This window comes from Solea solea, chromosome 15, assembly GCF_958295425.1.
Source record: "Solea solea chromosome 15, fSolSol10.1, whole genome shotgun sequence".
Taxonomy (NCBI): domain Eukaryota; kingdom Metazoa; phylum Chordata; class Actinopteri; order Pleuronectiformes; family Soleidae; genus Solea; species Solea solea.
This window is the reverse complement of record NC_081148.1, coordinates 2,177,541-2,199,257: the sequence shown is the minus strand read 5'-3', so window position 1 is coordinate 2,199,257 and position 21,717 is coordinate 2,177,541. Positions and strand designations below refer to the sequence as shown.

Here is a 21,717-nt window from a genome sequence, read left to right as displayed (position 1 = left end):
AAAAAAAGAAATACTGACGATGACATCACATCTTTGGTGTGAGCAGGCAGAAACAGATCATGTGATTAGAGCAGCGCGACCTCTGACCCCTGTCACACTTTGACACTGATGCAAACATTAAAACTTTATAAAACTAAGTCACATGATTTGTCATTGGCTGAAATTCACTCCACAGTCTCACTGAAGCAGCTTCAGGAGGCGGAGCTTACAGTCACATGATGAACAGACGGCGTTACAGGTGTCAAACGGTGCCCCCTGGATGTCGTGCGTGGAGCAGCTACGTGGCGAGCGCCACGGCGACGATGTCTCTGAGCAGCCTGTTGAGGGCGCCGACTTTCTCCTCCAACAGGAAGTTCTTCTTCTCTGCGTGTTTCTGCCGCTGCTCTGTGACCTGCAGCGCCTTCATCAGCTGACTGTTCTCCACGTACACATCCTGCATCACAGCGCTCACCTTGGTGTTCTTCGCCAGCTGCAGGCGACATGTGATGACATCACACAACAGTCAGAACAACGCGTGTGTCACAGTGTGAGAGGAGGACCTGATTGAAGACTGACCTGTTCTTTGAGCTGCTGGACTTTCTCCTGTAGAACCGTCTGCACGGCCTTCAGTTTCCGCTCCACGCCGTCCGTCCTCTGCTGCAGCGACGCCAGCGCCTTCTCGTACTGATCCTGAACACAACACGCCGTCAACCGAGCCACTCGCAGATAAAAGTGTGTGAGGTCCTGGAACATGATCTCACTGTGAGACTGAAGGCTGTAAAGCACCAAACCTCAGAGAGAAAACCAGTCATTTTAGCTGCCGCTCTGCTGCCTCGTGTGGTCACTTTGTGTCACTGAGTTAAGTCGAAATGAAATGTTTCAAAAGTCGAATTCATTAAAATAAGACGTTAGAACTTAGTGATGGAGGCAGCAGTGTGTGTGTGTGTGCGTGCGTGCGTGTGAGTGTGTGTGCGTGTGAGTGTGTGCGTGCGTGTGAGTGTGTGTGTGTGCGTGAGTGTGTGAGTGAGTGTGTGTGTGTGCGTGCGTGTGAGTGTGTGCGTGTGAGTGTGTGTGTGCGTGCGTGTGAGTGTGTGTGCGTGTGCGTGCGTGTGAGTGTGTGTGCGTGAGTGTGTGAGTGAGTGTGTGTGTGTGTGCGTGTGTGCGTGCGTGTGAGTGTGCGTGCGTGTGTGTGAGTGTGTGTGTGAGTGCGTGTGAGTGTGCGTGCGTGTGCGAGTGTGAGTGTGTGTGTGTGCGTGAGTGTGTGAGTGAGTGTGTGTGTGCGTGTGTGCGTGCGTGTGAGTGTGTGTGCGTGCGCGTGAGTGTGTGTGTGAGTGCGTGTGTGTGCGTCTGACACATTAACACTGAACGTGAAATTGTTCCAGTTTTCCTCCTCAGTTTAATGCTCACAGCTTTCATAGTTGAGTGCGAGGACATATTTTTGTCCACTTCCTGCCCCGCCCCCTTCTTCACTGTTCAAGTTGAATTATTTAATCTTGAGCAAATTTACTTTAATATCTCAGCAGTAAACATACAGCAGGGGGCGCTCATCTGACCACACCCACCAAAGACTCAGGGGGGCGCTGCTCTGCATCAGGTGACTTTTTTACCTGCTTGATGGTGATTTGTTGACTCTGACACTTCAGTGTCTCCTCCAGCTGCTGACTCCGCCTCTGCTCCTCCAGTAGCCGCGCCTCCAGCTGCTCCTGCTCGTGGCTGCCTCCTCCTCTGCTGTAGACCCGCCCCTGCAGCTCCTGCAGCTCCTGCAGCTGACGAGCGTGCTGTGCCTGCACCAGACTGAGGGTGGCGTCGGCCCGCGCCGCCTGCAGGGACGACAGCGAGGTTTAACGCCAAGACAAAAATGCATTAGATGACATCACCATGGCTTCCAGTTCCACTGTGAGGAACCTTGGAGTTACTTTTGACCAGGAAATGTCATTTGATTCACACATAAAACTCATTTCCAGAACAGCCTTCTTCCACCTGCGGAACATTATGAACATTAGAAACATTCTGTCTTTACAGGGTGCTGAAAAACTAGTTCATGCTTTTGTTACATCTAGATTAGATTACTGTAACTCCTTATTATCAGGATGTTCTAACAAGTCTGTTAGAACCCTTCAGTTCATTCAAAATGCTGCAGCATGAGTTCTGACAGGAACTAGAAAGAGAGACCATATAACTCCAGTGTTAGCTTCTCTACACTGGCTCCACCCACAGTTTAGAATTCAATATAAACTCCTCCTCCTCACATACAAAGCACTTAATGGTCAGGCCCCTTCATACCTGAAAGACTTAGTCTTACCTTATCACCCTAACAGACCACTTAGGTCACAAAATACAGGTTTACTTGTGGTTCCCAGAGTCTGTAAGAGCAGAATGGGAGGCGGAGCCTTCAGTTACCAGGCTCCTCCTCTCCTGTGGAACCAGCTTCCAATTAGAGTTCGGGAGGCGGAGCCTCTCTCTGTATTTAAAGTTTCCTTTTTGATAAAGCTTATAGTTAGAGCTGGTTCAGGGAAACCTGGACCAGCTCTTAGTTCTGCTGCTATAGACCTAGACTGCTGGGGGATTTTCCTGTGGTGCACGCACATTCACTCTCTCACACTCAGGGTATGAATATGACTTTTTATATGTCATTAACCTTGTCTCTTTCTCTCCCTAGTTTGTGTCCTTCCTTCCTTCCCTCTCCCTCTCTCCCTCTGTATCCTCATCTTGCAGGTTGCAGGATCCAGATCCAGTTTTCGAGGCTATCCATATCATACATATCATCACCATTATTATTGTGCTATAATTAAAAGTTGATATCATTAACTGTATAAACTTATAACTTGATACAGTTGTTGTGTATCTGCTCCTGGTCTCACTCTCTCTCTCTTCTGTCTCTACCTCATCTCCCTCTTGTCCTTTCTCTCCCCCCTTTCTGTCCCCCACCTCTCCTCTGTCCCCCATTTTCCTTTCACCCCGACCGGTCGAGGCAGATGCTGCACATGTGTGAGTCTGGTTCTGTCAGAGATTTCTGCTTCTGTTAAGAGGGAGTGTTTTCTCTCCACTGATGCCTAGTGTTTGCTCATTGTGTGAACTGTTGTGTTTCTCTGCTCTCCTTGATGTTGTCTATGTACACACCTGAGATCATGTATGTTAGGATTTGGCGCTATACAAATAACATTGAATTGATTAAACAGCCACCAGGGGGCGACTGTGTTTCTGACCTGGTCCGCCGCCTGCGTCCTCGCCGCCTCCAGCTCACTCAGCTGCATCTTCAGACTCTTCTGCTCCTGAGTCAGTTTCTGCACGTCCTGACCTTTGACCTGCAGCTCCGACAGCTGTAAACAACAACAACCACTCTGTGTTTTTAAAGTGAAGGAGGAGGAGGAGGAGGAGGAGGCGGCGATGGCTGAGGAGGGGGTACCTTGTGATGGAGCTCCTGGTTCTGGACGCTCAGTCTGTGCGTCTCCTCCTGCAGCGTGACGGACACTCGCTCCTCCTGCACCGCCATGACCCGACACAGCTCCTCCTTCTCCTGCAGCAGCGTCCGCACGCTCCCCTCCAGCTCCTCCACCTACACACACGTTTTATTTTGAAGGAATAACTATGAAAACCAAAGATAACATAAAAACATGTATTTTATTTTGTAGGAATAACTATGAAAACCAAAGATAACATAAAAGCATGTATTTTATTTTGGAGGAATAACTACTAAAACTAAACATAAAAACATATTCCATTTTGTAGGAATAACTTCTAAAACTAAAGATAACGTAAAAACATGTATTTTATTTTGTAGGAATAACTACTAAAACTAAAGCTAACGTAAAAACATGTATTTTATTTTGTAGGAATAACTACTAAAGCTAAAGATAACGTAAAAACATGTATTTTATTTTGTAGGAATAATTACTAAAACTAAAAATAACAAAACATGTATTTTATTTTGTAGTAATAACTACTAAAACTAAACATAAAAACATATATTTTGTTTTGTAGGAATAACTTCTAAAACTAAAGATAACGTAAAAACATGTATTTTATTTTGTAGTAATAACTACTAAAACTAAACACGTATTTTATTTTGTAGGAATAACTTCTAAAACTAAAGATAACGTAAAAACATGTATTTTATTTGTAGGAATAACTTCTAAAACTAAAGATAACGTAAAAACATGTATTTTATTTTGTAGGAATAACTACTAAAACTAAATATAACATAAAAACATATATTTTATTTTGTAGGAATAACTACTAAAACTAAAGATAACATAAAAACATGTATTTTATTTTGTAGGAATAACTTCAGAAACTAAAGATAACATAAAAAAATGTATTTTATTTTGTAGGAATAACTTCAGAAACTAAAGATAACATAAAAACATGTATTTTATTTTGTAGGAATAACTACTAAAACTAAATATAACATAAAAACATATATTTTATTTTGTAGGAATAACTACTAAAACTAAAGATAATGTAAAAACATGTATTTTATTTTGTAGGAATAACTTCTAAAACTAAAGATAACGTAAAAACATGTATTTTATTTTGTAGGAATAACTCCCAAAACTAAAGATAACAATTGTTTTTATTTGATTTTTTAGTAATAACTACTAAAATTAAACAAAAAAACATGTATTTTATTTTGTAGGAATAACTTCCAAAACTTAAGATAACATAAAAGCATGTATTTTATTTTGTAGTAATAACTACTAAAACTAAATATAACATAAAAACATATATTTTATTTTGTAGGAATAACTACTAAAACTAAAGATAACATAAAAACATGTATTTTATTTTGTAGGAATAACTTCAGAAACTAAAGATAACATAAAAACATGTATTTTAGTTTGTAGGAATAACTTCAGAAACTAAAGATAACATAAAAACATGTATTTTATTTTGTAGTAATAACTACTAAAACTAAATATAACATAAAAACATATATTTTATTTTGTAGGAATAACTACTAAAACTAAATATAACATAAAAACATATATTTTATTTTGTAGGAATAACTTCAGAAACTAAAGATAACATTAAAACATGTATTTTAGTTTGTAGGAATAACTTCAGAAACTAAAGATAACATAAAAACATGTATTTTATTTTGTAGGAATAACTACTGAAACTAAAGATAACATAAAAACATGTGTTTTATTTTGTAGTAATAACTACTGAAAACACTATTTCATTTAAACGTAAATTGTTTCACGATCTTTTAATCTGTAACTTCCGTCTTCACCTTGTTGCGAGTTTCCTCCAGCTTCCTCTGCAGCTCAGTCACTTCCTGGGCGTGGCCGAGTTTGTCTCGCGTGGCAGCGTGGAGCTGAGAGCGAATCAGCTCGTTCTCTGACTCCAGTGCGAGAACGGAGCGCTGCAGCGCCTCCACCTGTGAGGACAGAGTCACTGCAAGTGAGAGGGCGGCGACAGAAGCAGGGGGAGTCTGTGATTGGTCGATCTGTTTTGTCGTCACCTGGTGGTTGCGATCGTCAGCCTCTCGCTGCACTTTGACCTTGTCCTCGTTCAACCACTGCAGCTTCAGAGCGGCGCCGCTAAGCTCCGCCTCCAGCTCAGGAACACGCTTCAGCTGAGCAATAAAAAAAAAAACAGTTTGAGTCGCGATGTTTCACGACAAACATCAGCTGTGATGAAGGCGGAGTCCTCGCACCTTCTCCCAGCAGGAGCTCAGCTCCGCCTCCAGCAGGTGGCGCTCCTGTGTCCACGCCCCCTGCACCTGTTGCTTCTCTCTCTCCTGCTGAGTCACCGCTGCCTGCAGCCGCCGCACCTGAAACATGATGTCAGATCCCGTCAGATCCCCTCAGATCTCCTCAGATCTCCTCGATCATTTGTGTCATGACCTCTCACCTCGGCTCCTTCCTCCCCCTGCTCCTTGCAGACAGTTGCCAAACGCTCCCCCAGCAGCCGCAGCGACTCCTGGTCTCCATGGAGACGGGCGCTCAGCTCGGCGTTGTCGCTGCTCAGCTGCAGGTTCCTGCCGCTCAGATCCAGAACTTCCTCTCTGTACCTGGAGTTCTGCAGAGAGAGTGAGTGAGGAGGCGGAGGTCAAAGGTCAGAGGTCAGAGGTCACAGACAGACTCTCACCTCCCTGTGCAGTCGCTCCTCCTCCTCTCGGCCGCGCTCGCGTTCTCTCTGCAGCTCGTCCACTTTCCTCCTGACAAACCAAACAATAAAATAGAACGAATGGAAAATCTATACAATTTTAAATATTTAAAACAATAATGAAAAAACTAAAAACAAGTGATTAAAAGTGATTTGATCAATATTTGTATAGCACATAACAAAATATAATTCATTAAAACTAAATGAATTCAAAAAAATTGGTCATTAAAACTTTTGTAGATATTTAAGCTGTTTTGTCAGAACATTTAAGACGCGTTCCGTTAATCACATGGCGTTCATAAACACAGGCTCCGCCCCCGTCTCACCTCTTCTTGTCGACGTCGTCCTCCAGGTTCTGGACCTCCTGCTGCAGGACCTTCAGTCGCTCCTGGAGGGCGCTGTTCTCCACGCGAACTTCCTCCAGCTGCATCCTGAATCCGACACGTCGTCAATAAAACGAGAAAAAAGAATCAATCACAAACGCGACGACCTGAAAACAAATGATCAAAGCGATCAAATTTGTTCGTTGATGAAAACGATCGGATTAACGATGATCAGGTGACCGGCGACCTCGTGTGCTTCAACGTCCGACCACGGGATTCTGAACTCACACAGAAAATAAATCAGTGATTTCAAGAGTTAAGGACAGATTTGATCCACTTGACTAAAAACTCTATGATCTCTACGTCACATGATCACTCACTCTCCCACACCAAACCTCAGAGAGAAAATCAGTGATTTTAACATCACACACACTGTTGCCTCCATCACTAAATTCAAATGTCTGATTTTGTCTCTTCAGTCAAATCCAGCTTTCAGATTAACCTCAGTGACACAAAGTGACCACACGAGGCAGCAGAGGGTTTTCTCTGTGAGGTTTGGTGTGAGAGAGTGAACTGTGTCTTTAAACTGTTTGAAGCAGAGGAGGCCTGAGGTCGCAGTGATGATGTCACAGTGATGATGTCATGCAGTTTAGATGTTTGATGAGGTGATGGGTTAAAGCAGCAGTGCATTGTGGGTAATCAGCCCCTTCATTCAGAGTCTCGGCGAGCGGCGGTGGGTTAGTGGTCATTCAGACGGGGGTTCGATTCCCTAAGTCGGCCTCATGCTCCACAAACCTGCGTGGACTCTGTGGGGGCGGGGCTTCCTCCAGGGCCAGGACCAGTGTCTCCAGCTCCATCAGCTGCTGCCTCATCTTCTTTTTCTCCTCTTCAAACTTGTCCTCCGTCGCCCTCTGCTGGTCCTGAGCGTCTCGCAGCGCCCGCCGCAGCCGCTCCGCCTCCGCCTCCTTGTCGGTGTGGAGCTGCTCCGTCTCTCGGGTGTTGGCGTTGATCTGCGTGCGGAGCTGCGGGACGAGGTCGGCGGTGTCGTTGAGCTGCGCGCTCACGTCTCGCAGATGTTCTCGCAGCGTCGTGATCTCTGTCTCCATCTCTACGATCTGCGTGGACAGCTGGTCGGCGAGCCGGGCGTAGCTCACGTTCTCCTGCCGCAGACGACACAGCTCCTCCTCCTGCTCCTCCACGCTGCGGCAGAGTTGCGACGTCCTGCTCCGCTCCTGCTGCAGCACCCCCTGCAGGCTCTCCTTGACACTCCTCCTGTCCAGCTCCTCTGAAACGCTGTCCAGCTGCAGCTGCAGCTTGTCCACCGCCATCGCCTGCTCCTTCAGATCCTGGATCAGCCTGGCGCGGTCTGTCTTCAGTGAGTCCAGCTCGGCCGCTTTGCTCTTTGAGGCGTGGTGCAGTTCCTCTAGCTCCGCCCTCATGGCGCCAACGGCGTGGTCGCGGGCTTGGAGCAGAGCCTGCTGCTGGACGAAGGCGTCGGAGAGGCGGCTGCAGTTGTCGGCCACCAGCGCCCGGTCCTGCAGGAGGCTGTCGGACGTGGCCTGGACGTTCCCAAGCTCCTCCTTCAGCTGCATCACCTGACTCACAAGCCCCCCCTCTCTGGCCTTCACCAGCTGAAGCTCCGCCTCCAACTCGCTCTTCTCTGCCTCCAGGCGTCGACTTAAACTCTCGTGAGACTCCAGGAAGGCGATGCTCTCCTCCAGCTGAGAACACGCCTCCTCCAGCCGAGCCTCCAGCTCCAGGCACCGCCCACGTGAGGCTCTGACATCGTCCTCTAACTGACCACAGCGCCCCCTGCACTCCTCCAGACTGGCCTCTGATTGGCTGATATGGAGGGCGGAGCTCTGTACGGCGTCCTGTAAGCTGTGCACCTGCTCCTCCAGCCTCGTCTTCTCTGAGGAGAACTGACCAAGGAGGTGGTCCTGCTCTTCGTTGCGTCTTTTCTCGTGTCGCAGTTTCTCCTGCTCTGATTGGACGAGTCGTGACTCCCAGAATCCTCTTTGCTCCTGCAGACACTGACGCTCCTGATGGAGCTGGTGAAGGAGGTGACGCTGACCCTCGGCGTGATGACGCTTCATCCGAGCGAGCTGCTGCTCAGACTCCTCCCTGCTCACAGCGGTCATATGAGGCTGCTGACTCAGCAGTTTTCACACAGACTCAGTGTTTTGATGTTGGCTCAGCAGTTTTCACACAGACTCAGTGTTTCGATGCTGACTCAGCAGCTTTCACACAGACTCAGTGTTTCGCTGCTGACTCAGCAGCTTTCACACAGACTCAGTGTTTTGATGTTGACTCAGCAGTTTTCACACAGACTCAGTGTTTCGCTGCTGACTCAGCAGTTTTCACACAGACTCAGTGTTTCGCTGCTGACTCAGCAGTTTTCACACAGACTCAGTGTTTCGCTGCTGACTCAGCAGTTTTCACACATGTTCAGATGAGTCCTGACTCACCTGACCACCATCACTTCCTGGTCCATCTTCAGCTTTAGCTCCGCCTCAAGCTGATCTTTCTCCGCACTCAGCCGCTGGACCAGGTTTCCGATTTCCCGGGCAAAGTTCTGCTCCAGCTCCGCCCTCTCCCGCTGCATCCTGGGAAATGATGTGTGGAGCGTTTAGAAGACGTTAATGTGATCAGAAAGTCAATACTTTCTGATAACTCAGCAGAGTTTAAACAGCGACTCAGCAGTGTTCGATCTGGGTCACCTGCGCTCCTGCTCGTGGCTCCACCCTCCTCCTCCTCCATGGTGGAGCTGCTTCTGAACTCGGTCCAGCTCGTCCTTCAGCTGCTGCACCTGCTGCTCCACATGAGCCTTGTTCTCCTCCAGCTCACTGATCTCCAGCTGAGAAGAACTACACATCAGATATGAACCAGCAGAACAAACCTGTCACATGATCACTTGTGAAGGTTTTACCTTGAAGACCTGAGAGATGTCTTTACGCTCCACCTCCATGCTCTGTCTCATCAGCTCCAGACTTCTCTCATAGAAGTTCACCTGAGGACAAACGCCCCACTCTCATTGCTCTGTTTCTACACTGAAGACTTGTGTGTGTGTAGTTCACCTGTGTGTGTGTGTGTGTGTGTGTGTGTGTGTGGTTCACCTGTCTGTGTGTGTGTGTGTGTGTGTAGTTTACCTGTGTATGTGTGTGTGTGTGTAGTTTACCTGTGTGTGTGTGTGTAGTTCACCTGTGTGTGTGTGTGAATGTATGTAGTTTACCTGTGTGTGAGTGTAGTTTACCTGTGTGTGTGTGTGTGTGTAGTTCACCTGTGTGTGTGTGTGTAGTTCACCTTTGTGTGTGTGTGTGTGTGTGTGTGTGTGTGTGTAGTTAACCTGTGTGTGTGTGTGTGTGTGGAGTTTACCTGTGAGTGTGTGTGTAGTTCACCTGTGTGTGTGTGTGTGTGTGTGTAGTTCACCTGTGTTTGTGTGTAGTTTACCTGTGTGTGTAGTTTACCTGTGTGTGTAGTTTACCTGTGTGTGTGTGTGTAGTTTACCTGTGTGTGTGTGTAGTTTACCTGTGAGTGTGTGTGTGTGTGTGTGTAGTTCACCTGTGTGTGTGTGTGTGTGTGTGTAGTTCACCTGTGTGTGTGTGTGTAGTTCACCTGTGTGTGTGTGTGTGTAGTTCACCTGTGTGTGTGTGTGTGTGTGTAGTTCACCTGTGTGTGTGTGTGTAGTTCACCTGTGTGTGTGTGTGTGTGTGTAGTTTACCTGTGTGTGTGTGTGTGTGTAGTTTACCTGTGTGTGTAGTTTACCTGTGAGTGTGAGTGTAGTTCACCTGTGTGTGTGTGTGTGTGTAGTTCACCTGTGTGTGTGTGTGTGTAGTTTACCTGTGTGTGTGTGTGTGTGTGTGTAGTTTACGTGTGTGTGTGTGTGTGTGAATGTATGTAGTTTACCTGTGTGTGAGTGTAGTTTACCTGTGTGTGTGTGAATGTATGTAGTTTACCTGTGTGTGAGTGTAGTTTACCTGTGTGTGTGTGTGTGTGTAGTTTACCTGTGAGTGTGTGTGTAGTTCACCTGTGTGTGTGTAGTTCACCTGTGTGTGTGTGTGTGAATGTATGTAGTTTACCTGTGTGTGAGTGTAGTTTACCTGTGTGTGTGTGTAGTTTACCTGTGAGTGTGTGTGTGTGTGTGTGTAGTTCACCTGTGTGTGTGTGTAGTTTACCTGTGTGTGTGTGTGTATGTGTGTAGTTCACCTGTGTGTGTGTGTGTGTAGTTTACCTGTGTGTGTGTGTGTGTGTAGTTTACCTGTGTGTGTAGTTTACCTGTGAGTGTGGGTGTAGTTCACCTGTGTGTGTGTGTGTGTGTGTAGTTCACCTGTGTGTGTGTGTAGTTTACCTGTGTGTGTGTGTGTGTGTGTGTGTAGTTTACGTGTGTGTGTGCATGTATGTAGTTTACCTGTGTGTGAGTGTAGTTTACCTGTGTGTGTTTGTGAATGTATGTAGTTTACCTGTGTGTGAGTGTAGTTTACCTGTGTGTGTGTGTGTAGTTTACCTGTGAGTGTGTATGTAGTTCACCTGTGTGTGTGTGTGTGTAGTTCACCTGTGTGTGTGTGTGTGTGAATGTATGTAGTTTACCTGTGTGTGAGTGTAGTTTACCTGTGTGTGTGTAGTTTACCTGTGAGTGTGTGTGTGTGTGTGTAGTTCACCTGTGTGTGTGTGTGTGTGTGTGTAGTTTACCTGTGTGTGTGTGTGTGTAGTTCACCTGTGTGTGTGTGTAGTTCACCTGTGTGTGTGTGTAGTTTACCTGTGTGTGTGTGTGTGTGTGTAGTTTACCTGTGTGTGTGTGTGTGTGTGTGTGTAGTTTACCTGTGTGTGTGTGTGTGTGTGTAGTTACCTGTGTGTCCAGTTGGATGTGTAGCTGCTGCAGCTCCTGCTCATGTTTCTGCTTCAGTTGCTCTAGAGCCAGTTCAGTCTGGATACTGACCCCAGGACCAGAGACGTCGTCCAATGAGGACAGACCTAAGGGGGCGGGGCCAGAGTTAACGCCGGTCAACATTCCAGTGAGTGAGTGTGTATGTGTATGTGCGTATGTGTGTGTGTCACCTTTCTGATCGACCGGCTGCAGTTTCTTCTTGACCAGAGGAGACGAGAGACGTTTCATGTCCGAGTCGTCTGCACAAACACAAACAAACACTGTCGACTAGGACACCGCAAAGGTCAAAGGTCACAAGTGTGTGAGGGACAGAGACTCACTGTGAGACACAATGAGACTGAAGGATGAGACACAAGACACAAAACTACTCACACACAACTGACAGGAAGACTGTGTTTTCACACACACAGTCTTCCTGTGGGCGTGTCCAGGATGTACCTGAACAGGTGTGACCTGCTCTACAACTCCTCAGTTTCTGCTAAACTTTGATTTATTTTAAATATTACATTTTCTCATCAGACTTTTAATTATATGTTTTAGAAATGACATGTGATCAAACTCACAATGTCATGAAGGTACCTCAGTACCTGTGTGTGTGTGTGTGTGTGTGTGTGTGTGTGTGTTACCACAGTCAGACTCGTCATCAACAGCCTGTTGTTCAGTCCAGCTCAGGTCGTCGGCCACAGAGGCGGAGTCTGCTGCTGATCTCCTGGACTTCCTGTCGCTCCTCTGACTCTTCAGCAGCTCCAGCTCTGAGCTCAGCTCATCATTTCTGTCCCGCAGCTCCTGAACGCAACACCAGACACACACACACACACACACACACACATTGACGCTCTGATTGGCTGATTTGGGAGCGCTGTGGAGCCTCCTGACGCCCACTCACTATAGGAAGAAGATGAAGAAGAGGAAGACCAAGAAGACAAGGCAAGAACACAACATACGACAAAAACAACGTACGACAAAAAACGTACGACAAAAACAACATACGACAAAATGAACAACGTTCAAACAAGTTTTTTGTGATAAGAAGAGGAAGGAAGGAAAAGAAGACAAGGAAAAAGGAAGGAAAAGTGTTGTGAGGCAGTGACAGTGAACGCCCCACAGCTCACGTCTTCTCACCTTGATACTCTGATGAAGCAGCGTGAGGCGTTCAGGTGCACAAACATAAAAACAGACGTCAAACATCCCACAGGTGTTTAATTTGAAGGAGAAACCTGAAAACCCGGAGGGTCAGTGAAGGCACCACGGCTCTTACCCGGCACTGCAGCTCGTAGTCTTTGACGATCTCACAGAAATGCTCCTCGTGACTCGCCGGTGTGCCTGCCGCGTCCAGACCGCCAAACTGTCCATCAGACAAAAACACAGCTGTCAATCAGTCAATCAATCAATCAATGAAAGACTTTGTTAAAGTAAAAAAAACAGCTGAGACGACAAGAGCAAGAATGAAGTGAAGTCACAGGAAACTGACATTAAAGATTCATCAGAGGTTCCATTACACACCTCTGTGTGTGTGTGTGTGTGTGTGTAAAGATCAACACTATCTGGTTACATCTTCTTGTGATGTTTCTGACAAATATTGTGGTTGTAAGTTTAAACAAAAACACAAGTAATCAAACTTTTATATTTTACTGAAACATCAGAACGTACATTTATGTTGTGTTGTGTTAATGTTGTGTTACTTTGTCGTGCAGAACTTGGTCCAGGTCTCGCTGTAGTTTGTTCACAGTGTTTTCAGCTTCAGTCAGTTTCAACATCAAGACACACAACTCCTCCTCCAGACGACTGTTCTCCTGCACAACAACAACACAACAACATAAACAAGAGACACACAACTCCTCCTCCTCCAGACGACTGTTCTCCTGTGCAACAAAAACACAACAGACACACAACTCCTCCTCCAGACGACTGTTCTCTTGCACAACAACATAACAGACACACAACTCTTCCTCCAGACAACTGTTATCCTGCACAACACAACAACAGAAACAACAGACACACAACTCCTCCTCCAGACGACTGTTCTACTGCACAACATAAACAACAGACACACAACTCCTCCTCCACACGACTGTTCTCTTGCACAACATAAACACAGACACACAACTCCTCCAAGCGACTGTTCTCCTGCACAACAACAACACAACAACATAAACACAGACACACAACTCCTCCAAGCGACTATTCTCCTGCACAACAACATAAACAACAGACACAACCTCTCCTACAGACATACAAAAAAAAAAACATACAACAAAAAATCACAATAACACACCTGTGTGGCGCTACAGAGCTCCTCCTGTAGCTCCGCCTCCTGCGCTCTCTGCAGCCTCAGCTCCTCCTGCAGAATGCCGCGCTCTCGCTCCAGCTGCTGCAGCAGAGCCTCGTTCTCCTGCTCACACTGACTGCGGAGACACGTCACACGACCACGGAAGTCCTGCTCCAGCTCCCTGAGTCAGCAACACGTTAACATGAGTCAGCAACACACGCCACGTTCACATGAGTCAGTGACGCGTTATCATGAGTCAGCAACACGTTAACATGAGTCTGCAACACAGGACACGTTAACATGAGTCAGCGACATGTTAAGATGAGTCAGCCACACGTTCACATGAGTTAGCGACATGTTAACATGAGTCATCTACATGTTCATACGAGTCAAAAACCCCTTAACATGAGTTAGCGGCATGTTAACATGAGTCATCAACACGTTAACATGAGTCAGCGACACGTTAACATGAGTCAGCAACACACGACACGTTCACATGAGTCAGCGAGATGTTAACATGAGTCAGCAACACACGACACTTTCACATGAGTCAGCGACATGTTAAGATGAGTCAGCAACACGTTAACATGAGTCAGCAACACACGACACGTTAACATGAGTTAGCAACATATTAACATGAGTCATCAACACGTTAACATGAGTCAGCAACACGTTAACATGAGTCAGCAACACGTTAACATGAGTCAGCAACACACAACACGTTCACGTGAGTCAGCAACACACGATACGTTCACATGAGTCAGCAACACACGACACGTTAACATGAGTTAGCGACATATTAACATGAGTCATCAACACGTTAACATGAGTCAGCAACACACAACACGTTCACATGAGTCAGCAACACACAACACGTTCACATGAGTCAGCAACACACGACACGTTCACATGAGTCAGCAACACTTTAACATGATTTAGCAACATGTTAACATGAGTCATCAACACGTTAAGATGAGTCAGAGACACATTAACATGAGTCAGCGACACGTTCACAAGTCAGTGACATGTTAAGATGAGTCAGCGACACGTTCACATGAGTTAGCGACATGTTAAGATGAGTCAGCGACACGTTCACATGAGTTAGCGACATGTTAAGATGAGTCAGCGACACGTTCACGAGTCAGCGAGATGTTAAGATGAGTAAGCGACATGTCAAGATGAGTCAGTGACATGTTCACATGAGTTAGCGACATGTTAAGATGAGTCAGCGACACTTTCACGTGAGTCAGCACACACGGCAGTGATGGTCCCGCCCCCCTGACCACAGGTCTGACCTGATCCTGCTCTGGTTCAGCGTCTCCATGCTGGCGTGACGATCGTCCACTTCTCTGACCAACTTCAGGTTTCTCTGATCGGCCTGATCCAGATCTGCTCGCACTTTGTCTCGTTCTCTGCACGACTGCTCCACACACACTCTGAAACACACAAGTTTTATACAGAGGGGCAGAGGCGGAGCTTATCACCTCTGACAAACTATAAATACGTCAGATCTTTATACACAAACCACATGTTTGAATTCTAAATGACTCATTTCTCGCATCAAATGATCTTAAAACTTTGTTCCGGGACACAGAAAAATAGTTACTTCAGGTTTATATTGTATTATCTGCTGCTATGCTCCGCCCAAATGCATTCATTACATTACATTACATTACATGTCATTTAGCAGACGCTTTTATTCAAAGCGACTTACAATGGAATTGAGTACAATCAGCCAGGGGTGGAGTCAAACTTGCGACCATGATGTCTTTTGCACACAGGGTAACGGTCTTAACCACTGAGCCACTCCACCCCCATTCTGGGTTACATGGCCATCCCAACTCCACTCAAGTCACCACCCGATGCATACTTGGTAAAAAGGGCGGAGGCAGAACACTTCCAGGTTTGAGAACTGTACTCGCTGCTCACGGACTTGAGAATAGGAACAGAACTTGGACTGAGTCTGATGACGTTTTCACAAGTACGCACATGTACGCACATGTACACACAGGTACGCTCAAGTATGCACAAGTACGCTCAAGTACGCTCAAGTATGCACAAGTACGCTCAAGTACGCTCAAGTATGGATATTGAGAAACGGACACTATTTAAAAAGAGAAGAAGAAGAGCCTACTGTAGGTGCTGGATCTCATTCTTATAGGAGATGAGCGCCGCCTGGTGGATGCCGTTGCCACTGACCAGCAGCTCATTGTCCAGAGCGAGCGTGAGGTCAGTGAGATTGAGACGCTCGTCCAGGGGGAAGTCCAGAGTCTGAAGAGACCAGACACAGAAACGCTGGGATTATTTCACCTCACCATCAAGGAAAAAATAGGCTTTCATTTTGAAAATTAAAAAGAAAACGTACTTTTCCTGACCCAGCAACAGCCAGAAAGAGGCTTTTATTTTGAAAAGTTATGATTGTTTCTTTTTACCTAAGCATCACAAAGGAACAGGCTTTTATTCTGATGGGCTGCGATCTTTTTACCTTAGCATTAGAGGTAAACCTGCTTTTATTTTGAAAAGCAGTGAGCACTCCCCTGTCCTAAGGTGTGTCCTCACCTGTAGGATGTCCCGGCTGTTTCTGATTCCCTCCTCAGTCCACACGGCGATGACCCTCTCGGGACTCGTCCACCCCGAGCCGTCGCCCAGACGACTGAGGACTTTCTGTCCCACAGAGGCCGTCAGCAGGGACGGAGACGTGGAGCGAGCCGAGCTGTCCTCCAACACCTGAGCCTGGACAGAGACAGAAGACTGGACTCTGATCTGCTGCTGTGAAAGTGTGACACGTGTGTTTTAAATATCTCTCTCTCATTATAAATGTGTCAACAACAACAACAACATTAAACAGAACACTCACTCTCCTGCACCAAAGCCCAGAGAGAAAATCAGTGATTTTAACATCACACACACACACACACACACAGGAGTTGTTGATCCATCACTAAGTTCAAATGTCATGTTTTGTGAATTCATGACCACACGAGGCAGCAGAGGACCCCCGCCAGCTAAAATCACTGATTTGACTATGACTTCCATACCGGATCGGTCGAGGCCCGGGTTAACAACGACCGCCATTGGTGCAGATAACCTTCAGGGTAACAGTGGAAATTGGGCGACTGTGGGTCGAAGTCGAAGGAGGAGAGGAGGAAGGCGGGTTCAGAAACACAGAGAAAAGAGGAAAGGCAAGAGTCTGGGACTGAGAGTTGGGACTTTGAATATTGGGACGATGACGGGAAAAGCTAGAGAGTTGAGTGACATGATGCAGAGAAGGAAGGTGGACATACTGTGTGTCCAGGAGACCAGGTGGAAAGGAAGCAGGGCGAGAAGCTTAGGTGCAGGTTTTAAGTTGTACTACTATGGTATTGATAGGAAGAGAAATGAAGAGGACCCCCGCCAGCTAAAATCACTGAGACTTTGGTGTGGCTGGTAGGCTTGTGCTGCTGTGTCTCAGGCTGGTACAGCAGGGGGCGCTGACACAGCACAGTCAGCACACCACACAGCCACATCTTCAAGAACCTGAAATAGCGAGTGTTTACTGAGTGTCCCTGAACGCCTCACCTGCATGGAGGTGCGAGTCGTCTCCGTCCTCACCCACGTTAAAAACCCACAGCCTGACATCAGACCTGAGGTGCAGTACATGATCCCAGTGTGAGCAGCTACCTGCTCACCTGAGGCTAACACACCTGCTGCTAACATGATTACACCTCTGCTGCAGGTGCAGAGATGGTGCGTTCAGGAACTCCGCAGAAACATAGGAACACTGAGCTTCAGGCTTTAAAAGATTTAAACCAGTTTAATAAGATCTTCACTGGTACCTGAAACAGTGTGTGTGTGTGTGTGTGTGTGTTAATGTGTGTGTGAGTCTGACCCTGTGCGGCGCCTTCTGCAGGTCAGCGGGTCGTACAGGGGTGGAGCAGGACACGGGGGTGGAGCCACAAAGGATTTTCTGGAAGTCCCTGACACTAACTCGGTCGGCGTCCATCTTTTGGAGCAGAGAGTCCAGGTCCTGCAGACCCGAGGTCAAAGGTTAGAGTTCAGAACACCATCTATTGAACATTCTTCACCACCGTTACCTCAGTGTTGAACTCTTGGAGGCCCAGGTGATCACAAACTGCTGTCAAGACATGGTCCCCGCCCCCTCTGCCTCTGACAGGCTCCTCCTCTTCCTGCTGCTGCTGATAAGCTAATAAGACAGGAGAGAGTTTAGCTTAACTGATAGACTGAAAACAATGGGGGAAACAGCTAGCTTAGCTTAGCTTAGTAAACAGACTCACAACAGAGAGAATAGCTTAGCATAAAGATCTATCTTAAAATTAACACATAGAATGTGGAAAACCATTGGTTTAGCTTAGCATATAGACTGATAACAGGGAAAATGGCTACCACAGCTTAGCATTAAGATTGACAGGGGAGAATGGAAAATTGGTAGCAATGCTTAGTCTAAAGACTGCTAACAATGGAAATGAGGAAAACAGCTAACTTAGCTTAGCATTAAGACTGCAAATGAGCGAACCAGCAAGCTTAGCTTAGCACAAAGATGACATGGACATGAAAATGCAAAAAATGAAAAAAAAAAACCATGAAAATAGTGAGCCTAGCATAAGATAGAGACTCAAAATGAGGAGACATTGTTAGTATAGCATGCTTAGTTTAGCATTAGGCTGGAGACAAGCAAAGAGATGAAAACAGCTATCTTAGCTTTGATTTAAGAGCAGACATGGTGGGGGATTAGTAGCTGGAAATAGGTAGCCTAGCCTAGCATAATTACTGGAAACAGGTGGCCTAGCTTAGCATAAACAGTGAGAAAACAGCTGTTCAAACAGAGGAAACAAACAGCATACTGTACCTTTACACTGAAAGTCAGACTCAGTGATTTTTTGATTTCCTGTCTCTTCATCAGACTTCAGGCTCTGCAGAGAAAACATGGAGCTGAACAGAGTGTGTGTGTGTGTGTCTGTGTGATCAGAAGGAATTCCTAAGCGCTTATTACTTCTGCTAGACTGGACATATTGTGTGTGTGTGTGTGTGTGTGTGTGTGTCATATTAAACAGCTTAGTGTGTTAAACTCCCTCAAATCTTCTGGAATGTTTCATGTTTTTCAAACAAAGAAACTTTCATTTTGTTCATGTAAACAAACAGGAAACATGCTGAAGACATCACAGCCAATCACGGTGATGTCATCAGTGATTATCAGGTACTGTTACAACACTCATCACCTCATCACTGAGCTTAACCATACTAACCCTCAACTTAACTTAACTTAACAGTTCCTCAGAAATCAGGTTCTGCCTCATTAGGACCAGGTTTTTGGTCTCCATGAGGACTACTAGTCCTGACAAGGTTAGTGTTTATGACACACACACGCACACAGTGGGTGAGGTTGATCTCAAATATCCGTGTAAAATACCTGAGGGGGGAGGAGGTGAATGAGAGGGAGGGGTCAGTGTGGGTGGGGGCAGGACAGTGGGAGGAGTCAGCAGCAGTAGTTCTGGTGGTTTTCAGGGGCGGGGAGGTTTTGACAGGAAGTGGGATTGTGAGGAATGTGGCTGTTGGCTCTGTTCGTGTGTGTGTGTGTGTGTGTGTGTGTGCGTGTGTGTGTGTGAGCAGCAGATCAGCTGTGTGTGTGTGTGTCATAAACACTGACCTTGTCAGGACCAGTCGACTTCATGGAGACTAAAAACCTGGTCGTAATGAGGTGGAACCTAATGTCTGTGGAACTGTTAAATTAAGTTTAGGACTAAGAATTGAATTGTGATTAGTTGAGTTAAGTTAAGTTAAGGGTTAGTCACTAACTGGTTATGGTTAAGGGTCACCTGAACAGGAACAAGCGCTCTCACCTCAACGCTCTCCAGGGATGTGGACCGCCTCACTTTTGCTCTGCGGACACCAGGCGGTGATGAGTCCGTGGCCTCAGTTCTGGACGGTGGTGAGTCCTCAGAGTCAAAGGTCAGCGCGACGTCAGGTTCACTGTCGGGACGAGAGCGCCGGCCGTAACGCTTCGTTCCCTTCACGAACTTTGGCTTCACCTCTTCAGGGACAACTGTGGCGACAGAGGACGGAGACAAAGGAAAGAATGAGGATAACTACGGGTTGGGTAACTACGGACAGACTCTGGAAAAGAAAGGGACAAGGAGAGGACAGACTGAAGATAACTGAAGACAATTTGTGGAAAAAATGAAGGCAGAATGGGGACAAACTTTGAATTACAACATGTTGAGGACAAAATTAAGACAGAATGAGAACACAATGAAGAAAGATGGAGGACAAACTCAGGAACTGAAGACACATTCAGACTACAGACAGACAGAGGACAGAATCATGAAGGATAAAAAAGAGGACATGTCTTTAACGGAGTTCTCTTACAGTTTTCCCAGGTTATTTTACCTGGCTCTAGGTAACTGCTGTCGTCCTCTGACGTGTTGACGTCCACAGAGCGAGACAGGACTGAGACAAAGCCGTCCTTAAACTCCTGGAAGTTCACCTGAGAGGGCGGAGACAAACAAGCGTCATCGCCATCATCATGTGACTGTGATCATGAGACAAACAGTATGTGTGTGTTTGTGTGTGTGTGTGTGTCCTCACCCTGGCGTAGCTCCGCCCTCTGAGCAGAGTGTCCATCAGCAGTGTCCTGTGAGCGTCCAGCTGCAGTTTGTGACAGAGTTTCGTCAGTTCGTCTCTGTCCAGGAAGCCCGTCGCCGTTGTGTCGCAGCTGTCGAACTCCGCCTTCAGCTTAGCGACGTAGCGGCTGTGCTCCGCCCCCTCCATCCTAGCACCTCACATACCTGGACACACACAGGGTGACGCACCAGGACCGTCGAAATAAAAGTAACTTACTTTGTCAAAAAACACCACCCATTTTGTCTCACATTTGTCTTTTTAGTCTTTGTGGTCTTTAGCATGTCGTTGTGGACATTTTAGCATGTCTTTGTGGTCTTTAGCTTGTCTTTGTGGTAATTTTTGCATGTCTTTGTGGTCATTTTAGCATGTCTTTGTGGTCTTTAGCATGTCTTTGTGGACATTTTAGCATGTCTTTATTGTCTTTAGCATGTCTTTGTGGACATTCTAGCATGTCTTTGTAGTCTTTAGCATGTCTTTGTGGTCTTTAGCATGTCTTTGTGGTCATTTTAGCATGTCTTCGTGGTCATTTTAGCATGTCTTTGTGGTCTTTAGCATGTCTTTGTGGTCATTTTAGCATGTCTTTGTGGTCATTAGCATGTCTTTGTGGTCATTTTAGCATGTCTTTGTGGTCATTTTAGCATGTCTTTGTGGTCTTTAGCATGTCTTTGTGGTCATTTTAGCATGTCTTTGTGGTCATTTTAGCATGTCTTTGTGGTCTTTAGCATGTCTTTGTAGTAATTTTAGCATGTCTCTGTGGACATTTTAGCATGTCTTTGTGGTCATTTTAGCATGTCTTTGTGGTCATTACAGCATGTCTTTGTGGAAATTTTAGCATGTCTTTGTGGTCATTCTAGCATGTCTTTGTGGTCTTTAGCATTTCTTCGTGGTCATTTTAGCATGTCTTCGTGGTCATTTTAGCATGTCTTTGTGGTCTTTAGCATGTCTTTGTGGTCATTTTAGCATGTCTTTGTGGTCATTAGCATGTCTTTGTGGTCATTTTAGCATGTCTTTGTGGTCATTTTAGCATGTCTTTGTGGTCTTTAGCATGTCTTTGTGGTCTTTAGCATGTCTTTGTGGTCATTTTAGCATGTCTTTGTGGTCATTTTAGCATGTCTTTGTGGTCTTTAGCATGTCTTTGTGGTCATTTTAGCATGTCTTTGTGGTCTTTAGCATGTCTTTGTGGTCATTTTAGCATGTCTTTGTGGTCTTTAGCATGTCTTTGTGGTCATTTTAGTATGTCATTGTGGTCATTTTAGCATGTTTTGTGGACATTTAAGCATGTCTTTGTGGTCATTAAAGTGGAAAGGGAACTTGGCTTGTAACCGGAAGGTCGCCGGTTCAAGTCCCCACCAGGTCAAAAGGGCTGGGGTACCCCTGAGCAAGGTACATAACCCCCATTGCTCCCCGGGCGCTACTCAGTGTGGCAGCCCACTGCTCCTAATTCTAGGATGGGTCAAATGCAGAGAAACAATTTCCCTAAGGGGATTAATAAAGTCAGTCAGTCATCATCTACCGCTTTATCCTCTGCCAGA

General features: G+C 46.2%; 1 protein-coding gene across 5 annotated transcripts in view; it reads right to left on the bottom strand.

The window, feature by feature from the left end:
* Positions 1 to 20,782, bottom strand: part of ninl (ninein-like) — a 20,844-nt gene extending 62 nt beyond the window's left edge. The window contains exons 1-30 of one of the 5 annotated variants that reach the window (XM_058650950.1): positions 20,150 to 20,782; positions 19,952 to 20,048; positions 19,405 to 19,607; positions 18,414 to 18,477; positions 17,641 to 17,750; positions 17,436 to 17,573; positions 16,127 to 16,300; positions 15,702 to 15,838; positions 14,863 to 15,003; positions 13,574 to 13,748; positions 12,981 to 13,091; positions 12,557 to 12,643; positions 11,925 to 12,084; positions 11,469 to 11,537; positions 11,260 to 11,384; positions 9,343 to 9,423; positions 9,134 to 9,270; positions 8,882 to 9,019; positions 7,209 to 8,537; positions 6,417 to 6,521; positions 6,073 to 6,142; positions 5,836 to 6,003; positions 5,639 to 5,755; positions 5,444 to 5,557; positions 5,213 to 5,359; positions 3,386 to 3,535; positions 3,186 to 3,299; positions 1,587 to 1,799; positions 556 to 723; positions 1 to 469 (exon numbers count right to left, since the gene is read on the bottom strand). The exon at positions 1 to 469 is cut by the window's left edge and continues 62 nt beyond it. In XM_058650950.1, the coding sequence (XP_058506933.1) occupies positions 278 to 469; positions 556 to 723; positions 1,587 to 1,799; positions 3,186 to 3,299; positions 3,386 to 3,535; positions 5,213 to 5,359; positions 5,444 to 5,557; positions 5,639 to 5,755; positions 5,836 to 6,003; positions 6,073 to 6,142; positions 6,417 to 6,521; positions 7,209 to 8,537; positions 8,882 to 9,019; positions 9,134 to 9,270; positions 9,343 to 9,423; positions 11,260 to 11,384; positions 11,469 to 11,537; positions 11,925 to 12,084; positions 12,557 to 12,643; positions 12,981 to 13,091; positions 13,574 to 13,748; positions 14,863 to 15,003; positions 15,702 to 15,838; positions 16,127 to 16,300; positions 17,436 to 17,573; positions 17,641 to 17,750; positions 18,414 to 18,477; positions 19,405 to 19,607; positions 19,952 to 20,048; positions 20,150 to 20,332 (5,217 nt within the window). In that variant the 5' untranslated portion in view covers positions 20,333 to 20,782 and the 3' untranslated portion in view covers positions 1 to 277. Of the gene's footprint in view, positions 470 to 555; positions 724 to 1,586; positions 1,800 to 3,185; positions 3,300 to 3,385; positions 3,536 to 5,212; positions 5,360 to 5,443; positions 5,558 to 5,638; positions 5,756 to 5,835; positions 6,004 to 6,072; positions 6,143 to 6,416; positions 6,522 to 7,208; positions 8,538 to 8,881; positions 9,020 to 9,133; positions 9,271 to 9,342; positions 9,424 to 11,259; positions 11,385 to 11,468; positions 11,538 to 11,924; positions 12,085 to 12,556; positions 12,644 to 12,980; positions 13,092 to 13,573; positions 13,749 to 14,862; positions 15,004 to 15,701; positions 15,839 to 16,126; positions 16,301 to 17,435; positions 17,574 to 17,640; positions 17,751 to 18,413; positions 18,478 to 19,211; positions 19,285 to 19,404; positions 19,608 to 19,951; positions 20,049 to 20,149 lie in introns of those variants that run through there. The other 4 variants (XM_058650951.1, XM_058650953.1, XM_058650954.1 and 1 more) reach the window with 4 other exon arrangements.
* Between the last annotated feature and the right edge of the window lie 935 nt (positions 20,783 to 21,717).